The sequence below is a fragment of the Rattus rattus genome, chromosome 2 (genome assembly GCF_011064425.1).
Source record: "Rattus rattus isolate New Zealand chromosome 2, Rrattus_CSIRO_v1, whole genome shotgun sequence".
NCBI lineage: Eukaryota > Metazoa > Chordata > Mammalia > Rodentia > Muridae > Rattus > Rattus rattus.
The window spans coordinates 17684870-17704256 of record NC_046155.1 but is presented as its reverse complement, the minus strand read 5'-3'; the positions used below and the strand labels follow the sequence as shown (position 1 = coordinate 17704256).

General features: G+C 42.5%; 1 protein-coding gene across 2 annotated transcripts in view; it reads left to right on the top strand.

Moving 5' to 3' along the window:
- The window catches only part of Pcsk5 (proprotein convertase subtilisin/kexin type 5), a 409124-nt gene that overhangs the window by 230046 nt on the left and 159691 nt on the right, over positions 1 to 19387 (top strand). For both annotated transcript variants that reach the window (XM_032891692.1, XM_032891693.1), the window contains exons 11-12: positions 10190 to 10307; positions 11243 to 11431. In XM_032891692.1, the coding sequence (XP_032747583.1) occupies positions 10190 to 10307; positions 11243 to 11431 (307 nt within the window). The remainder of the gene's footprint in view (positions 1 to 10189; positions 10308 to 11242; positions 11432 to 19387) is intronic.

Genomic DNA, 19387 nt, shown 5'->3' with positions numbered 1-19387 from the left:
ATTTGAATAACTTAGTTGGAAGAAATACTGTGTTCCTAAGCAAAATAACCAGTACATGTATATGTAGAAGCAGTTCTGATATCTGTGGGGTCTAGGCCTTCATACATGTTCTTTTAATATTCATGAAAATTAGGTTCTTCTGCAAAATATAAAGACCATAACCTGTTAATATGACTATTAAAATTTTATTAGCTGGCACACAATAAAATAAATATGTAAAATAATATTCCCCTCTTGTTTAGAATTTCATCTGTGTGTAAATTTTTTCTTACTTTTTATTTTATGCATATGGGTGTTTTTCCGGAATGTATGTCTGTTCCCCGTGTGCATGCCCTCAAAGGACAGAAAAGACGTCAAATTCTCTGGGGCTGGAGTTACAGTTGGAAGCCACCATGTAGTGGAGATCGAACCTATGTTCTCTGCAAGAGGAGCCAGAGCTCTTAACTGCTGAACCACCTCTTTATCCCAGTGTATATTATTTTTAAGAAGCATATTCAATGCATAAAATTCTTCAACTTTCAAGGCAACTTGATGCAATTCCTACATTAGTTTGGTACATTGCAATGACTCAGTTGGCTTTATATTAAGGGGGTATTGGTTTGCTTTGGTTTTGTTTGTTTTACCTCAATTCAGGAAATCTCTGATTCTATCCTAATAATTTATAGAATTACCATGTTAAGTAATGTGCATCTAAAGAATTAATCATCTAGGCTTGAAGTAGGAGAAATAATATACTCATATTCTAATTCATAAAATTTTATTAATGCTTTTAGGGGAAAATAAACAGTATTCAAGGTACACACTAAAAGATAATGACACTATTCTGTGCTGGTAACTTTACAGACTTGGAGGATCATGCTTATGTCCTGCGCAGGCAAAGCCTCTTTAACCAGGCTAACCATAAAGAGTGTTCCTCTTTACCACCACCATTGTTAGAATGCTAGAACTTTAGAGAATACAAATAGGGGTGCCTGAGCACTAGCAAATCTCTCTCTCTCTCTCTCTCTCTCTCTCTCTCTCTCTCTCTCTCTCTCTCCTCCCTCCTGTGGTGTGTGTGTGTGTGTGTGTGTGTGTGTGTGTGTGTGTAGATTCCCTTTGAAAATTGTATGTTTTCCTACGTCTGATAAGGAACTTACTCTAAACATTTTTATCCTTATCAGTTGGCTGCCAGCTCAGTTTCTCGCAGTCTCTGCCAGTTGGACCCTGACCCTCTGTTTCAAATATCTCCTCTTGAAAGAGAAGCATGCTATGGTTACGTTTCAGCCATACTCTGTCCTTACACAAGTAGAATGCCACAATAGTCTGAGCAAACTGCCTCATCGCTCTGATTCCCTACAGGCCATGTCCACTCCCTGCTCTGTGAACAGGCTCTGTGGATATCTTGCTGACCAGTCTCGTGTGTCCTCACACTACTGACCTGGCCAGTCCACTGATCTCTGTGCTTCCTGTGATGCAAAGACAGCTTTTGTCACTGAGTCTTCTCTACCTCCTTTAACCTCAGACATTCCTGAGACTCCCTAAAAATAGTTCTTTGAGAGCTCTGAAGGGAAGAGTCCACCTCAGACTCTTTCTCTCCCTCCTCTTCCTGGCCTCCTCCCTGGCCCCCACACTCCTCTCCTTCTACCCCACTGCTCTTTTTCTTTTGCCAAACTGGATTTTTTTTGTTTGTTTCCCACTCCATTACAAGGAGTGTTCTTAAGGACCTCGAGAAGGAAAGGAATGGGCTGAGAAGTGCAGCCCAGGAGGTGATCTAGCTTTCCTACACCGAGAATGAGGAGCCCAGCTGTAGGGCTTGAGTCCTTCCAGTGAGTGAGGCTTGGAGCTAGGTGAGCCAAAGGATCTGGGAATGGATGGGATGTTTGATGACCGGATCTCTACTGAGTGAAATATCACTTTGATGCTTTAGATATAGAGAACTCCACAAGCTAAACAATCAGTAAATATATATTTCTATATATGCATCTGTAATAAACTGTGTATGTGTGTGTGCACACATATGCATAATATGTAGAAGAGAGGCTAGAATGTTTTCTAAACTCTGACTACGCAGTTTTGTAACGATGCGACCATCTGCCTACTTACAGCTGCTAAGCAAGCCCATCCCAAGGGGAGCTTTGAAGTGTAGCCCCAGCAGACAGCCAAGTATCTGGAAACCTTCCCTGTGCAAGCTGTCAGTAGCACTCGTGCAGGCTGGCATGTTTAGAGTTGTTACTAGAGCCCAGGATTCCATAAAGAACAAGGAAAAAACAAAAACAACCCATGTAGCAAAATGCAGGTTCCAGCTGCTCTGTTGCATGCCCCTGCCCCCTGGAGACTGCACTTTGCACCATGGGACAGAAGTTTTTGGAACTGTAATTCCTCTTCCCTAAGAAGCTCCTGCCACTTTCACAAGGAGTCTGTGATACAGACTTTGAGAGGATGTCAGGGAAGGGAAGGAGACAAAAGAATCAATAGTGATGCTGAGAACACCTGTCCAGGGTCAGCTCTGACCCTCCAACATCAGGACCACGAAGAGCATTCCTTACCATCTTCTTACCCTTAAAGTTTACATATGGTATTTTCATATTCCACTGCTCATTTTTGCTTGAAAAGAGCAGTAATTAGGTGTTGACATTATGCACATGGGGCATGGTACCTAAGACAGTACTCCAGACCCTACTTCTTGGGTTTCTCTCCATGCTCTCCATTTGGCACTATTTGATTACATCGGTGCAAGAAGTGCTCCCCAGTTGGGGAATCTCTTCAGAGAATGAAGTTTAGAACATTGAGGACCAAATAACCCAAAAGTGCTAGGACTTCAACAGCTGCAGGCAGCTCTTTGATCTTTAGTTCAGATTTCTACATACACACACACATACACACACACACACACACAGAGAGAGAGAGAGAGAGAGACAGAGACAGAGACAGAGAGAGACAGAGAGAGAGACAGAGACAGACAGAGACAGACAGAGAGAGAGACAGAGAGAGACAGAGACAGAGAGACAGAGACAGAGAGAGAAACAGAGAGACAGAGAGAGAAACAGAGAGAGAGAGAGACAGAGAGAGAGAGAGAGAAAGAGAGAGAGAGAGAGAAAGAGAGAGAGCAAGCGCAAATGGCCACCCTCAAGTCAGGGATTGAGGTAAATAACTTTATTCTAGTCTTCCTTACAGGTCAATTGATTGATGGTAGACGACATCCAGCAGCCATGGGCAGCATTCATTTCTCCCATGGTGGGATCCTCTCCACTGTTCCCTGTAGTATTTCCACTCCCCTCATCCCCTGATGTCCACTCTTTCACAAGCTACCGAATCTGGTGGTTCTTGTAGAAGGGCATGGCGTCATCACTGAGCTGAAGGACATCTTGTCTACCTCCTCGATTATGAACCAGGAGCTTCAGTCCTGGAGTCTGCATCTAACTGAAGCCTCCGCATCCATCAGAGCATAAGTGGATGCCTTCTACTTAGCTTACCTCATGACTATATGTGATTGGGGTATATGTCGTGTATGTGTATATGCATATGTATATATGTTGATGCTGTATTGGAAGAGTTTACTACATTACTGTGGCAGCTTCCTTTACAGCCGTTGTCTTTTTGAATGATTTCTTACTCTTTGGAAATACTTTTATATTTGCAGTAATTATACACTTTGATGCATTTAATTGTTTTTCATTATATATTAGCATTGTTACCTCACCTCACAGTTGGCTGAGAACACAAATAATTTTCTGTTCGGGATGATGTTAAATAGACAGTAGATTTCCATATCCTGTCTAAGCAGTGTGGTAACTAATTAGGCTCATGCAGGCTCAGCATGCCTTATCCTGGGGCCTGGAAGGGTTTTTTACTTGGAGATACTTTTATAGACATAATGCAGTATCCTGAGGAGCAGGCCCAGGTGTAAACAAGAAATTTCTTTATGCTTTCTGGAAATCTTATGCATGACTTAAATGTAATCATATGTAACACCATAGTGTCCCTGCATTTTGACTCCAACTTGTTCCATAAGGCCAGATTTGGAATTTCCCATTGACCCCATGTCACTTCTACAAAAGTTCAGATTTTGGAACTGAACGTCGAATTTGGGATTTTTAGGTTAAGTACATTCATTTTGTGTTGATGAAGTACAGTGAAGTCAACTTCCAAATAGTCCAATGCTTGAACCCGTTTGTCAGCGTGTTCCACACCTTAGTGATCATGCACAGCAAAGCAAGCGCAGCCTTGGTTCAGGCTGCTAAGTGATGGACCGTTAGAGACAGAGGCTCTGTACCTCCTCCACAGCAGCTCTTGGACTGCCCGGGATGATGTATTTCCCAGGACCCTGGACTTCTGATTTTCAAGTCAAGCTAGAAGCCGGCATGGCATTTCATGTCTTGAATCAAAACACTTGGGAAGCAGAGGCGCAAGATCTCTGAGATCAAGGCCACCCTGGTCTACAGAGCAAGTTCAGGGACAGCCAGGGCCACACAGAGAAACCCTATCTCAAAATGAAATAGGAGGAGGAAGAGGAGAAGGAGAAGGAAGAGGAGGAGGAGGAGGAGGAGAAGGAGGAAGAGGAGGAGGGGGAAGAGAAGGAGGAAGGGAGGGAGGGAAGAAGAGAGAGAGGGAGAGAGACAGAGAGAGTGCGAGAGACAGAGAGAGAATCCTGAGCCAACCTGGACACTTAATCCCTTTGGACCTCTCTCTGGAGAGAGTTCTATCAGGCTTCACTGGAAGATGACAGCTGGACCTTACTGTTAGATTCTTCCTGGTAGACTTCAAAGGTTCTCGTGGAGAGATGCTACTCACTCTATTTGCATGGTCCTTCAGTCACAGGCAAATTATTACATCTCCTCCAAGCTCCTTACGGAACGCCTGTGTGCTGGATGCTTGCTGTGTTTTTGGCACTGGAAAGCACAAAGCATTTTGCACATCTGACAGCTGGTAGCAGAAAGGCCCTCAATCACTTCAAGAAGCTCAAAAACTTAACAAATTTTTTTCTTAAAAAAATTTTTTTAAAAAGCTGTGCCTCTTGTGTGCAGAAACTTCATTTCTTTTTCCTCCCTGATGAACTTCCTAGCTTTCTTTAAAACCTGGGTTTGTAGACCACTAGCTAAAGCCGTTGCTTAAATGAACAGTATCTGCTTTCAAATCGCATGGTTCCTTACTCGTGTGCTCAGTGGTTAGCTTCTCTCAGTGTTTCTGCTCTCATCAGAAAATGGAAATTCACCTGCCACAGAGTATTATCACTCTTCCTGCCTCCTCTTGTCTGTCTGGATGTTTCAACTCAGTAAGCTTTTAGAGAACTCTGAATTAAAACTCATTATGCTTCCAGAACTAGACAATGCCACTTTTTGCAAGCTGAGCTGCCTGTGAGAGGCCTTTTTATAAATTCTCCATCGCTAACTTACACATACAAAGGCATAAATGGGCACACAGTCCAAAGAGACACTTTCAAGTGATGTGCAATATTCAGCCCCACCTTCCCAATATACTGGAGTGGAGCTGGCCCTCCTCACATTACTTAAAAAAAAAGAGAGAGAGAAAAGAGAGAGAATTTTTTCCTGAAATACACTCAGGCAGTTTTGCTTCAAGATCACTAAAGACTTTTATACAAATGCTTTGTTTGCTCAATATCCTTGTAATAATTGATTTTTGAATATTAACTATTGTTGTGTTGGAAGTGGATATTTGCTCCCCCTACTCACAGTCATGGAAATTTCTGGTTGGGATTCCTAACCGTATTAGTAATAATACCCTGCTTACAAAAGTTCTGTTTCTTGCACAGAATGAGTTCTACTTGATCTTGTGAAATTATTTTCAGGCTTAAGTTTTGTGCAGAATTTGGCATGAGGTGCATAATTAATAAGTATCCATTAGCAATAGAGTGGCCCTGCCACAGCCAGATGTTTGCACAGTACCTTCGCCACCAGGGTGAATGTGTAAACTGTGCGCCTTGACTCTTAAGGAAATGTCGAAGGTTATTGATGACTTCACAAATGTTAGAGGGGAAGAAACGAAATTCTTTATCCCCATTACAGTTTTCTAATATGCATAACCTGACTGTCGAGTTCATAACTTTATATCAGTTCTATTCCTTCATCCCATAAGTATTTATGTAAACCGGACTCCTCTGTAGCTGCTGGAGAAATTGCACACTGTGCTTCATTGCTCATTAATGGGGAAGGACAGACAAGTAAAGATGTAACTCACATATTTTAACAAAAATCAGCATTTCTGAATTTGAGGTGATTTTGAGTGTGAAACTTTTACATTATATTTTAAAAATCATTATTGTGTCCCAGCTTCTCGGTGTCATTTCTCCTCCTGATACCACGTTTTTAAACAGTTTATCTGTTCAAAAAATTAACAGATATAAAAATTAAAATCATATTTTCCTTCAGTTGGGTATCACTTTCTTAGACAATTCTGAGTATTTTAAAATATTAAAAATCTCCATTATTGACTTAACAACTTCCATTGGTCTATTCCAGTTTCCACACTGATTGACCCTGGTCTAATGTTTTGTTTATTTTTTGTTTGTTTGTTTGTTTGTTTTTCTGTTGAGCTCCTCTGCTTCTTTCTTTACATCTATTTTCAGTGCTTCATGATCAGAACATGTCCCGAGAGGGTAGGAATGGAATTGAAGGGAAAACAACATATAGCCTTCATAATGACTCAAGGTGCTTGTCTACTTAACCCAAGAGGCTGCCTACCATGCATGAAGTGTAGGTGATATTGAGGACCCTTGTCTAGTCAGGGTTAGCTGGACAGGTTTGGGGCGGGGTCATACAGAGGAGCATGGTAAATGTAGCTGAAATAGACTCAGGTGCTCCTGGATAGAACTGCCCAAGAGGTTGAAGTGATCTTCCATCGCCATTGCTCTCCCCAGCATCCTCCCCTTCAGACCCTCCTCCACATGCCAATCAAATCTTCAATCTTATTATTGAACTGGAATAAAATTGTAAGTTGTGTCAGTTTAAAATCAGAAGTATAGGGGATACTTGACAGGGATAGAAAACTTAGCAAAACACTGTTGATAAAAACTCAGCTTCCACAGGGAAAGAAAATACTTTAGATTATGTGTAGTAAAAGAATATTGAGCGTGTGGGCAATGGCTAAATAAGGGGAGAGAATTCACAAAAGATTTCCATCACTTTATTTCCATAAGCTTGGCCTTTTTTTCCGCCCATTTGTTACATTTATTTTGTTGTTGTTGTTGTTGTTGTTGTTGTTTTCTTTTATTTAGTTTTATGGTTTTGTTTTGGTTTTTATTACTTTTATTTTTACAGTGCAGTCATTAATACCCTCCTAGTTCAACTCCCACAGTTCCTCATCCTGTCTTCCTACCCCAGTCTCCAAGAGGATGTTCCTACCCCCACTCCCCAACCCTCCCCCCCTCCCCCCTCCTCCCTCAAGACCCCCCACCCCAGGCCCTCAAGTCTCTTGAGGGACATCTTCTCTCACTGAAGCTTGACCTTTTCAAAAAAAATCTTGTTGTTGAGCATGTAATATTAACTGTCCATATTTATAGAAGAGTGCAGTGTTTTAGTACATGCATATAGTATGAACCAAACCAAGATAATTTAGATTTTTCTATCTCCTTATCATCTCTATGCTCAGAAAGCCAGACCACCCCCCGCCCCCGTGTAAAACATAGCATGGGTTAGTATAAACTGTAGCTTCTGACTATGGACTAGGAGACTAGACTGAAACTCTGTTAGCTGTTTTACACCCATCCCCCATCCTCCCTGCCCTCAGTCTTCATGTGCATTCCCATTTGCTATCTCTCTTATATTTGATGTTCCTCTTTCTCTGTTTAATAACTTTATAAACATTATCAAACTGAAATAAACTATTATTCATAGGAATTACCCATTTGGTTGAGGTTACTAATGACTTCATTTGTTTGTATTCTTTCCTTGGTATACTTGCTTTTTAATGAAGAAAAAGACTTTAAGAAAAATTTATAAATAAGAAAAGTTATGAAGCTATATATATTTACATTCCTACATGTTTTCTTGCCATGACAAAGTAGGTTTACTTTTATATTATTTACTATGGCTGGTCTGGCCTAGGACCTGATTACAAAACAACGCGTAAGTTTTTTCACCTGGGAAGTTGTATAATACTACTCAGTGAGCAGTGGCCAGTTACATCATGATATCCCCAAACAAGAAAATTGTGGATAAAGTATTTTAATTTGTGTTAGGTGTCAAGCCCAGTACAAATGGCCAAGGTGCCTATTTACCATATCAAAGTGGATCTGGCCCCCTGCCAGGTTCTCCCAGCATCCCTCAGTCTCTACCTCTTACAGGGCCCTTCAGGCTGGCATGTCCCCAACTCCCTCTCCAGCCCAGGGATTGGGGCCAGGCTGCTCTTCCTATAGAATCCAGCCGCTTTGGTTACCTGGTCTTTTTGTCTGTTCTCTGGTCCAATCTCTTAGCCCAGGCTACCCCTCTTAGTTGGCAAATGCTCGCCCCTCTCCCCTGCCAGCCTTGCCTCATATGGCTCCAGGCCATGTCCACTCTGGATTCTCCCAGATGTCCCTGCCTCTAGCTATGCTCTCCTTTTTTGTCTATAGTAAACCTTCTCCTCCACCATACCTAGGAACAGTCCTGTCCTTTCCACTTTATTTCTTGTTCTCATTCATCTTTTTGCTAAATATTATATGATAATCAAACAGCATGAACCAAAGTATCTCTCAGTTTGGATATAAGAGAGCATTAGGCCACTCCCTCCATTAAGGATTTTATACTGAAGCTGCATGAGTTAGCAGTTAGCAGTGATATAGCTTTAAAACACTCTGCATTGCACTGTGCCTGTCACACAGAGACCCCAAGGGATGGAGGATGGGCAGGGGGATGGGGGGATAATGAGTGGACAGAGGGGTGAGCAGAAAGGCAGATGGGTTCACAAGTTATAGGACTACAAAGAAGAAGACTGCTAGACAACATTGGTTGGATTTCAGTGAAACTCTTGACTTTTTATTGATCCCAGAGCACTTCAGGAAGTAGACAAATCAGCTAGGTGTTTGGGAGTGCAGAGAGTAGACAGAGTCTGTTCTGTGCCAAAGATGAATAAGGAAAGTTAGACAGGGCTTTATATAGGTAAAGTCAGTAAGGTTTTCACCAGACACTGGAACAGAGGGGCTTCTGTGGAGCAAAGGTTCATTGAGGAGGTCCCTTTCAAATTTGCACAGAATGGTATCCAAAAGAATTATGAATTTAAGCAACACATAGACATGGGCAAGTATGGGAAATTTTTCATAAAATAGTTAATATAATAAAAAAATTTTAGGAAAAATCAGAAGTTTAACTCTGTGTTGATGATAAATATATGACTGCCGTTTCAATCAAAATTGAGATTTTACATATTCCACAGGGATTTTAAAGTATTTTTAGAAGGAACTGAGTGTGTAGACCATCAGTAAAATAATTCTGTTTAACTGACATTTTGGAGACAGTTACATCAAATTCATCTCTAGTCATCTTAAATCAGATCATATTCTAACTGAAAACTAAAGGATTTTAAGACAAGAAGCTGATATAAAAGTCTAAAAAGACCTCCAAATATTTATGCATATAATTTACTGAAATTTTATATGCTAAAAGAAAGGTAATAATGTATGCCTTTGGGGGTATTTAACCTAGTTACTAGATATGTCAGAAAATTGATATTTCTTACCTGTGAGTTCTACCTACATTGAGAAATTATATGTATTATCAACTTTCTTTAAAGCTATTAGTAATTTTATCTCATAAAATCAATGGTGTCTTATTTTTAAAGCAAATGGTTTAGTACAAATGGATCTTGGATCCAAATAGTCCGGGGTTGGAATCCAGCTTCGCCACTGAGTCACCAATCAGCTTGGAGAAGCATCTCTCTGTGCCTTGGTATCTTCAGCCACAAGAGATGACAGTAATCACACTAACATCTTTGGATTTTCGGAAGGACAAATATAAAATGCAGACTAGTGTCTAACATGTAGGAACAATTCATAAATGATTGCCATATTGCTAGTAATATTGCAGAATCAATGAATGGTGCACAGTGATCTTACCTCCCTATGATTGTTTTGCTTCTCAAGTCTTGCTGGACATACGGTCAGGATGCCCTAGGTTATGGCTGGGGTCTCTGTTGAATGGCATAGTGAGTTGCGAGTCAGTGTGGGCAGCAAAGGTAGATCTAATCATAGTAAAACTGACCTACCTCTTGCCTTCCACAGTGAGCCATCTCTATGGATTTGGACTGATGGATGCCGAAGCCATGGTGATGGAGGCAGAGAAGTGGACAACTGTTCCTCAGCAGCACGTGTGTGTGGAGAGCACGGACCGACAAATCAAGTAATGCTTGCTGCCTAGTCGCAGCCTGACAAGCCCCCAAACGAGGCCAATGCAGCTGCTGTAAAACATGGAAGCCGGATGCATCTATCCGCTGCTTCTTTCTAGTGTAGTTATAAACTTGAGATAGAATGTTATACCCAAAGATCTTTCAAAGGGAAGCATCCCTTCCGAGGGAAACCCTGTACATGTAGGCTGTTCTATATTTCCTGCTTGTCAATATCCTCCTTGCTTTTTGAAGCAAGAATTCTCCAGATCTTTATGTTCCTCAAACTTAACCAAATACTCTGTATGTCTCCGAAGACGATGGTAAAACAGATAGCAGGTGTGGTTGCAGATGCCTGAGAGTCATGGGGCCTGTTCTCCAGTGTTAGCTTCACACACTCAGAGGCTGTATTTTCAGTGTTTGCCTGGCAGTGTGTGAAGTTGTTCCTAGGTGCTTGATCCAAAGAACAGCATTCATCTCAGGGGCCTTTCTAGAGTTCCTGGCTTTCTTCTGAGAAACCGCTCTGCCTGGAAATATTTACTTATGGTTTGTGATGAACGTGAAGCCTTATAATCCTGGAGGAAATGTGTTAGTAAGCAAAATGAAAATAGGATAAATTGTGGTTTGGTTTTGTTTTAAAAAATTTTCCCCATTTATCTCTTTCATGGTGCAGAGCGAGAAAGCAAAAGTAAAGCGGTGGGGAAACTAATCAGTATTTATTTACCTAGCATTTATTACAGATAAAAAGCCCTTGGTTTCCCATCTCCTCTCACTTGCATCTTTCCCTTTAAATGGCCCAGTTATTTGTGTGTTTGGCACCGTTGTCTCCTAATATCCAGCAGCCAGCTGCTGCCTGTGTCTTGTACTCTCACTTCAAACCCCAAGGCCCATTGATTTCTCTCATGTCTTTTGTTCAAACCCACACTCTCTCTCTCTCTCTCCTTCCTGCCAGGACCATTCGCCCAAACAGTGCAGTGCGCTCCATCTACAAAGCCTCAGGCTGCTCGGATAATCCCAACCATCATGTCAATTACCTGGAGCATGTAGTCGTGCGTATTACCATCACACACCCACGGAGGGGAGACCTGGCCATCTATCTGACCTCACCCTCAGGAACAAGATCCCAGCTTTTGGCCAACAGGTACAATGAGGACCCTACCAGGGGGCTATACTTGCTATTCTTCAAGGTAGATAGAAATAGCGGCTCTTTATTCCTATCCTGGGAACCCACTGAGTGGCCCTTGGGTGCTGTACTTTCTCAGTAAGTAGGGTGAGAAGCTGCCGAGCATCCGTAGGCATGGGAGGGTGCCATTGTATCGTCGAGTACTAAAAGGGCTCTGCAGAAAGGTTGAAGACCAGTTGTTCTTTATTATAAAGAGGAATTGCAGAGCACTGCAGGAAAGAGAGGGTGGGAACACTGTAGATGGGAAGGAGTAAGAACACAGCCTCTGAGATCTTCACGTTCGTTTCATTTCTATGCTTCCATTTCCTATGTTCTTCTCCTTAACAGGGGTTGGGGAGAGGGTTGCAGAGAGGCTTAATACTTTAACAATGAATTGAAGTTTTGCCAGAACAGGTGTGCAGGTGGAAGGGATGTGAGGATTCCACTTTGTGAAACCCTGGGGCACTCCCTCCTCACCCTCTCCCTGCCATACAAAAGGGCCTCAGCTGCTGCCCACAAGCTAATTGTCGAACCTGCTTCTTCCCTACAAACAATGCATGATTAATGGAGGGCTCAATAGTGGTTCCAAAGGCAGGGGCAGCCTTTCTTGCTTGCTTTATTTTTTTCCTTTCTCTCTTTTCTTTGTCATTATTCATCTGAGTTTAACTTGAAAGAGTATCCTGGTGAAATGCTATGAAACTCAAGTCAGGTTTCACTTATACATGCCTCTGTGTCCTAAGTTCACCCATCCCTTGCAAAAAGCTGCCTTCTGCTACTGCTGCTTGCTAGGAAAACTCAGTCCCCTCTGTTGGGTTTTAACTGCACTTTACCATCTATTATTGACACCCCACTGAAGGACTTCAGCAAAGAAACCCGCCAGCTGATAGGCTACGGATGCCATCACAGGCATCTGGTGGCCCACAGGGTCACTGGCTTCAGGGCACACACATGTTCCTCCACAGCCCACATCTGCTTTGCTGTGAGCAAAGTGCTGAGTGTAAGACTATTCCAGAGCTTGTATTCTTGACCTGCACTTAGGTTTACCTCAGCCTCCCCCACTCAGGTTTGCAGCAGTGTCTTAACCTGAGGCATCTTAAGGGATTGCTCGCCGCATCTCCTTTTGAGTCTGAAGATGGGTACCATCAGAGAGCAGTAGCGAGACTGGAGAGAGTTGGAGGCACAGAGAAATGCCAAAGATATGATGAGATGCAGTAGGCTACAGCTCCTCTGTAACATTTTTCTGAGGAGCTGGCCCTTTAAATGTGAAGTAGCTGCATGGCTGGACCTGGTCCCAAGGCCACACACACAGCTCGCCCGCCATGCCATTCCTGTACTTGACACAGGGAGTATCCCTCCTACCTAGGGCACTAAAGAAAGGTGGCTTCTCCCGGCATTCTTCTCCTCTGACACAGCCCAACTGCCCCATTTTATCGCAGGAAACCAGTCTTCAATATCTCTTCGTTTCTGACTCAGTGGCAGGGAGACCTTGTGACTGCCAACGTGGCCATAAGTCAACCGTCATTCCTGGCTTAGGAATCAAAGAGCTGAGAGGTGGGGACAGGGCAGGACACAAGACACAAAAAGGGGTGGAGAGGCATGAAGAAAAGCCCTGCTGTGCTCTGGTGTCTTTCATGTTGGTCTTCAAGACAGTTCTTTGCCTTGAGGAACAGATGAGTATGGCAGGATTTAGAAGGAGTCTGTGGGCCTGAGATTATTCCTTAAAGCAGTGAACACTTACTGTTCCCGACATCCAGCCTGGGTTTTGAAGAGCGAAGATTCTAAGCTGGGTATGGTGGTACCTGCCTGGAACGCCAGCTCTAGCAAGGCTGAGACCAGAGGATTGTGAGTTCGAAGCTAACTTGAGCTATGTAGCACAAACCTGTCTAAGAAAGAGAGAAAGAGAGAGAGAGAGAGAAAGAGAGAGAGAGAGAAAGAAAGAGAGAGAGAGAAAGAGAGAGAGAAGAAAGAAAGAAAGAAAGAAAGAAAGAAAGGAAGGAAGGAAGGAAGAAAGGAAGGAAGAAAGAAAGAAAGAAAGAAAGAAAGAAAGAAAGAAAGAAAGAAAGAGAAAGAAAGAAAGAGCGAGCATAGAAATTTCCAAAGAAAAGCATTTTAACAAAGTCACAGTGAAAAAGAAGGAATTAAACTTTTAAAGCAAAGTTTCTCTAACACGGCTGTTAGCGTTCACACATTCACCTATGGTGGCAGAGGTGTTGTCTGTCCTCATTCTGTCTGTATGCTTACTAGCCTGGATGCCACCTTAGGAAATTCCACATGGACTTTTCAGTATGGTTTGGTTTGCTTTGGTTTTTCAGACAGGGCCTCACTGTGTAGCCTAACTGACCTAGAAGTGGCTGTGTAGACCAGGCTGGCCTCGAACTCACAGATCTACCAGCCTCTGCCTCAAGAGTGCTGCAATTAAAGGCATGAGCCACCATGCTCAGCTACTCCAAGGCTTTGAAGCAGTCTGTCCACCTAGGTCTTATTCAACGCCTACCACAGAAGCAAAAGTCCTAGCCCCGCTTAGATTCAGATTGTTGCCACGTGCCACCTCCCCCAGGCTCTCATTTTCCTTGACATTTCTCAGAGGGATTTCTTTACAATTGTTCATCCATTGACCACTGCAGTTCCTGGACAGTCTGGTCTCTACAGAGTGCTGTACATGGCGGTTACATCTCTGTGGGCCGTCTGGATCCCCTCAGTGGGTCCCTGTCCCTACTGATGGGCAGCTCCTGTGGAGAACAGCTGTTGAGGGGAGAGTGGTTTACCCAAGCAGGCTGCAGGTGCTAAGTGCTGCAGGGCACTCAGCAGCATTCAGAACTCTAGGCCAGTTTGAGCTTTGTGCCCCATTAGCCTGAAAGCTGGCTTCCCTCGCAAGCCACCGCGGTAATTTAGTGGGTTGGAGCTACGGGTCACCAGAATTGTCCTGGGGTGAACAAATGGCTGTTTCTTGTCCTATTTCTTCTTCCTCAGCCCACCTCTTGGCCAATATTCCCTGACTATCCAAAAGCTGAACTGATTTCAGAGCATGTGCCTTACTCCAGGGAGAATTTGGAGGTCAGACAGGTCAGAGGGAGAAGCTGCTGGGTCTGGAGTCCCTTGAAAGCTCTTAGATGAGAGAACTTTCAAACCCTGTGTGAGAAGTTTCCAAACAAAACCCTGTCTCACCAAACTCTTCCATCGGTTATACTTGTTAGAATTATGATCAGCTCTCCTCCAACTCCGCCCCCGCCCCCTCCATCTCACTTCCTTTTAGACTTAGCTTAATTGTCGTGGCTCTCTGTTCCAGTGTTTGGCCTCAGAATGAAAGCTGAAACTTCGCCTCCCTTCCTAAATTTGATTATAGGAACGTATTTCTGCTTCTGATTAGTCCCAAGGAGAGAGGAGTTACACTCGGTAGTCTGCAAAACCTAGTGATTGTGTAAAATGTAGTAATTATGCCTCAGTCACATTTTTCACTGCCTTCCCTAAGTGTTCAGTGGGAAACTATTGACATTGGTAGACATCATGGAGTATTAATGCAGCTGTGGCTTGCAGTAAAAACACTACATTTGCGACGATCCTGCTGCTGTCACTGAGCACTCTGGGTTTACACAGAACTGGCTTTCTCTTGACTTTACTGATGTCTGCGTTTGAATCTAGAGAAGTAATTTTCTTCACGAAATAGGTGCACACCAACTGCCTCCCTCACACAAGCTTGATGCAAGTGTTGAATAAGCTAATGTACAGTAAGCCCTTACCTCAGGGCCTGGCATGTAAGCATTTAGCAAGTGGTACCCTGCTTACACAGTGCCTCCCAAAACATTCAGCCAGGGGCTTTATCAAACACAGATGCCTGAGCCCTGCCCACCAGTTCTTATTCCATGGTTCTGGGGTGAGGTCTGAGAAGCCCCGTTTCTAGTAAGCTAGCTGAGATTAGAGCTGCCTACCCAGAGACCACACCTCAACCTCAATTTAAAAGATCACCCAGATTTTCTTGGTTTTGTGTTACAAAATATCTTAAATGTGGTATTGTCCGGAATGCTGTGCAAGTAACTTACCAAGATGTTTATAATGCAAAACAGAGTGCTGCATAAAAGCCATATACTTCATAATGAAGGCAGTCCTTTTGCAAGAGGATTACAAAACTGGATGCACTTGGCAGCTAATGAAAGACTCCATAATATGCTTGTTGAAACTTTACATTTAAGGGACAAAAATTTCTTTTAGATAGTCTAAACCTCTCTAGCACCAATACCAAAACATTTCTTTTTAAAAGAATGTTTTTAATTATTGCGTGTGTGTGTGTGTGTGTGTGTGTGTGTGTGTGTGTGTGTGTGTGTGTACATGTGCACATGAGTAGAAGTGTCCATGGGAACCAGAGGGTGACTGCAAGCAGCCCAGGGTGGGGCGCTGGCACCTAACTCAGGTCCTCTGGGGGAGCAGATGTTAAGACCTCTTAACCACCAAGTCCAATCTCCAGCCCCCAAAACATTTAAGCACTTGAAGTAAGAAAAAGAAGGAACCAGAGAGTATTTTTAAATACCCAATATCATAAACAGTGTATTAGAGCTAAGCTCAGTGAGGGCTTGGATTCATCAGTAAGTTCCACCCTGAGAAAGGCCTCCCAAGAGCATAGGCTAATGTCAGACCAGAGTGATAAATACTGTTTGAATAGTAGACAGTGGTTCTGAAATTAAAACCATTTACAGCCTTAGAAATAATTATAACACATGGTTGCCAGTACTTATAAAGTGCCTTGTTATTTAGTTGCCACACCTTCTTGGAAGCATGTTGTAGCCATGATATATTGACTAGGCTCTTAAGTGAAAGGGGGGAGGGGTCTTATGCTAATTATATGAGTTATTTCCTGATATGCTACACATAATGGCAGGCTCTTCTAGCAGACTTCATCCAAAGCAATTAGCTTGAAAACCACTCCCGAGCACAGGGCTGGGGCACCATCGTAATAAGTGGGTGCAATTTGTGCCAGTGGCACCTCTCATTTCATAGAGCCCACAATTAGGAAGTCAGTTGTGACAGAACTGACTTGTCTGCGGCAGGAGTGGATCTGGACCTAGTGATAATCTACTCTGGCTTTTAGTATATTGGCTCTGCTTTATTAACATGTTACCGAATGTCTGTGTGTTGTCTGTGTCTGCTGCTAGTGCAGCACAGGTATGCAAAGTGAACATTAGACTTCTTTCTTAGCTAGTGAAAGGAAAGCCCCTGACTTAGTATCCCTTTAATAGAGACCCTTGGGTTGGAGCCTGATTTATTTTATAGACAAATTTATTCCATGCAATACCAAACTAATGTATAAGCTGCATTAACTTTTCCTGCTTAAAACAAAAAGAAATTGCAGTTGCAGCTACAGTGTTAAAAGACAAAAATTATCAAAATATTGAATCAAAAGCAGAACATGGAATTTACACGTCCCCATTTTAACTACTGCTGCTCATGAAGGCCCAGGTCAGACATGAAATGCACATCCCCAGTTAGCTGACACAGCAGTCCTTGTCTGTCTCTGTCCCCATCAACTCTGAACAGAATGTCAACTCATGTCTCGCTGCATTTTCATTCCTCAACTTTTAGATTCATGGAACATTAATGAACATCTCAACTCTGAAAAGTGAAGAGACCAGGAACCCAAACCATATATGCATAGACAGAGCAAATACATATCTCAACTTTGAAACAATTATATGAATTTGATATTACATGTATCTCTACTTGGCATTAATTCTTTGTTCCAAATAGGATCTAAAAATGATTGACAGCAAAGGATTGGGTCCAGAGGTGGACAAGAAAGGACCACAGAGAAGAAACACAGGGCCTGCCAATCCAGCCGGCCAGTAATTGACCCCTGAGCAATTAAAAGTTGACTCAGATTTTGGAAACAAGATAGTGGCCTCTTTAAGGCTGTGAACCAAATGTCCTGTCTAAAGTGTTGGGGGACAGCATTCATGTTCATTCTTAGAGTAGTATTCTTAAGTAGCTTAGTGCCATGGTGCCCTCCAATTGCATAGTAAGCTCACCAGATCAGAGTTCAAGTTAGGGAAGGGATCCTTCTAACTGGTTTTTCTTCTCAATATAGTCCCTTGGATAGCCTCTGAGAGAACTCCCAGACCTGCCTGAAAGTTTTTGCCTTTCAATGACTTACAAACATCCCACTCTTAAGAGTGTAAGTCAGTCACACAGTGGCCCCAAAAGCTCTTGGTGATGTCTAGTTTTAAGCTATAAACATGTGAAATGAGCCTATTGTTCAGTGCATTGTGGGATCTCCATTAATTACGTCATTCATATTCTACCAAGAGTCAATTACTATGGGAAAGCTCTGGCTCAGAAAATACCAGCAAAGAAACCAAGCACAGTATTTGATGTGCACTCTGTTGAGATGCTAACCAGCTCTCTACTCAGAGAGTTAATCGTCATTCGTAACTTAGGGGTGCTCTAGACAAAGACGGCTTCACATGCAGGTTAAGTTTAAGAATAATCGCTAGCCATTCAATGCAGTAGAAAAAGTAATGAAGCACATTTGCATACTCCCAAGAACTTAGCTATCCTCTAGTAAGGGACTCTATTGATTTTTGTTTCCTTCAGGCTTTCTGAAATTAATTATTGACTGTGAAACAGTTGGAGAACACTGCTTGATTTCCCTTTTCTTTCTTGCACAAGTATAGGAACGCATAGTGGCAATTTTACTGTCTGTTGCCTTTCTCAGAAATATTGCTAAGTTGGTCACTTAGTTACCCTCACAATCCAAATGCATGCCACTGAACACTGCAGCTTTGGAAAACAGCTACCATTTTGTAGGGAATTTCAAACACAGTGACAAGTTGTATTTTTCTAAATCAGGTTTCTAACATTAGTCTTGAAGGAGATGGGTGCAGTTCTTGTTGGTTTTCTGGAAATACACATTTTCTGCCGAAAAGATCTGCATATCCACTGATTTACTTGGCAAGGAGAGAAAAATCTAACCATACACCTTCTAGGACTTGTATGGCTTGAGTCATACAGAACATAGTCTTTGTGCCTGGCTTCTTCCAATCAGTGTTTGAGAAATTCATCTGAGCATGTGATACTCTGTTTATCTACCAGTTTATGGGGTAAAATGTAAAGAAGGCTCAGAAGTTCAGAGCGCTTGCTCTGAAATCAGAAAGATAGAATTAAGATCTCAGCTACCACGTATCAAGCCAAATACCCCAGTAATGCCTATAACCCCAGCTCCAAAATACATAGAGACAGAAGAACCACTAAGCTTTCTGACTTCCAGTGTAGCTGTGAAAAATTCAAGTGCAGACTCAGAAGGGTACCCACCCTCCAAAGGAATAGGCCGAGAGTAATGGAAGCTAGCACAAACTTCTGTCCTCCGGGTACATGCACCCTCATACAACCATGCACACACACTTACACAGACCACAAATCAATAAATAAATCCATCCGTTGATGACCATTGAAATGTACATGTATTTTTAAAGAATGTTTTTAAATTTCTGTTTAAGTGTGTGTTCCTGAACCTATGAATTTATGTATACCGCCTGCAGGTAGATGTCTCTAGAGGCCAGATGAGGATATCAGATGCCCTGAAACTAAAGTTAAAGGCATATGGTGCTAGGGACCTAACCTGGGGCCAGCCATTTTACAGGTTTTGACAATTGTGAGCATTTGTGTGGAGTTCTTTCTGTGGGTTTAAGTTTTCAATTCAGTTGGATAAATGTCTAGAAAAGAGGTGGTTGAGATTTACGTATAGTGTTCTTTGAACTTTATTGGAACTCTAAGGCTGTTTTCCAGAGTTTGAGCGCCATTTTTGTGTTCCGACCCCAACCCGGTATAAGAGACCATAATTTCTCATTCAGCTCTTTACAATCAGTCTTGTGGATAGAGACTTAGCCTATACTCCTGGACTCTAAATAGCTAGCTAGTCCTTCCAATTTGCTACATGGCTACCCCTAGGCC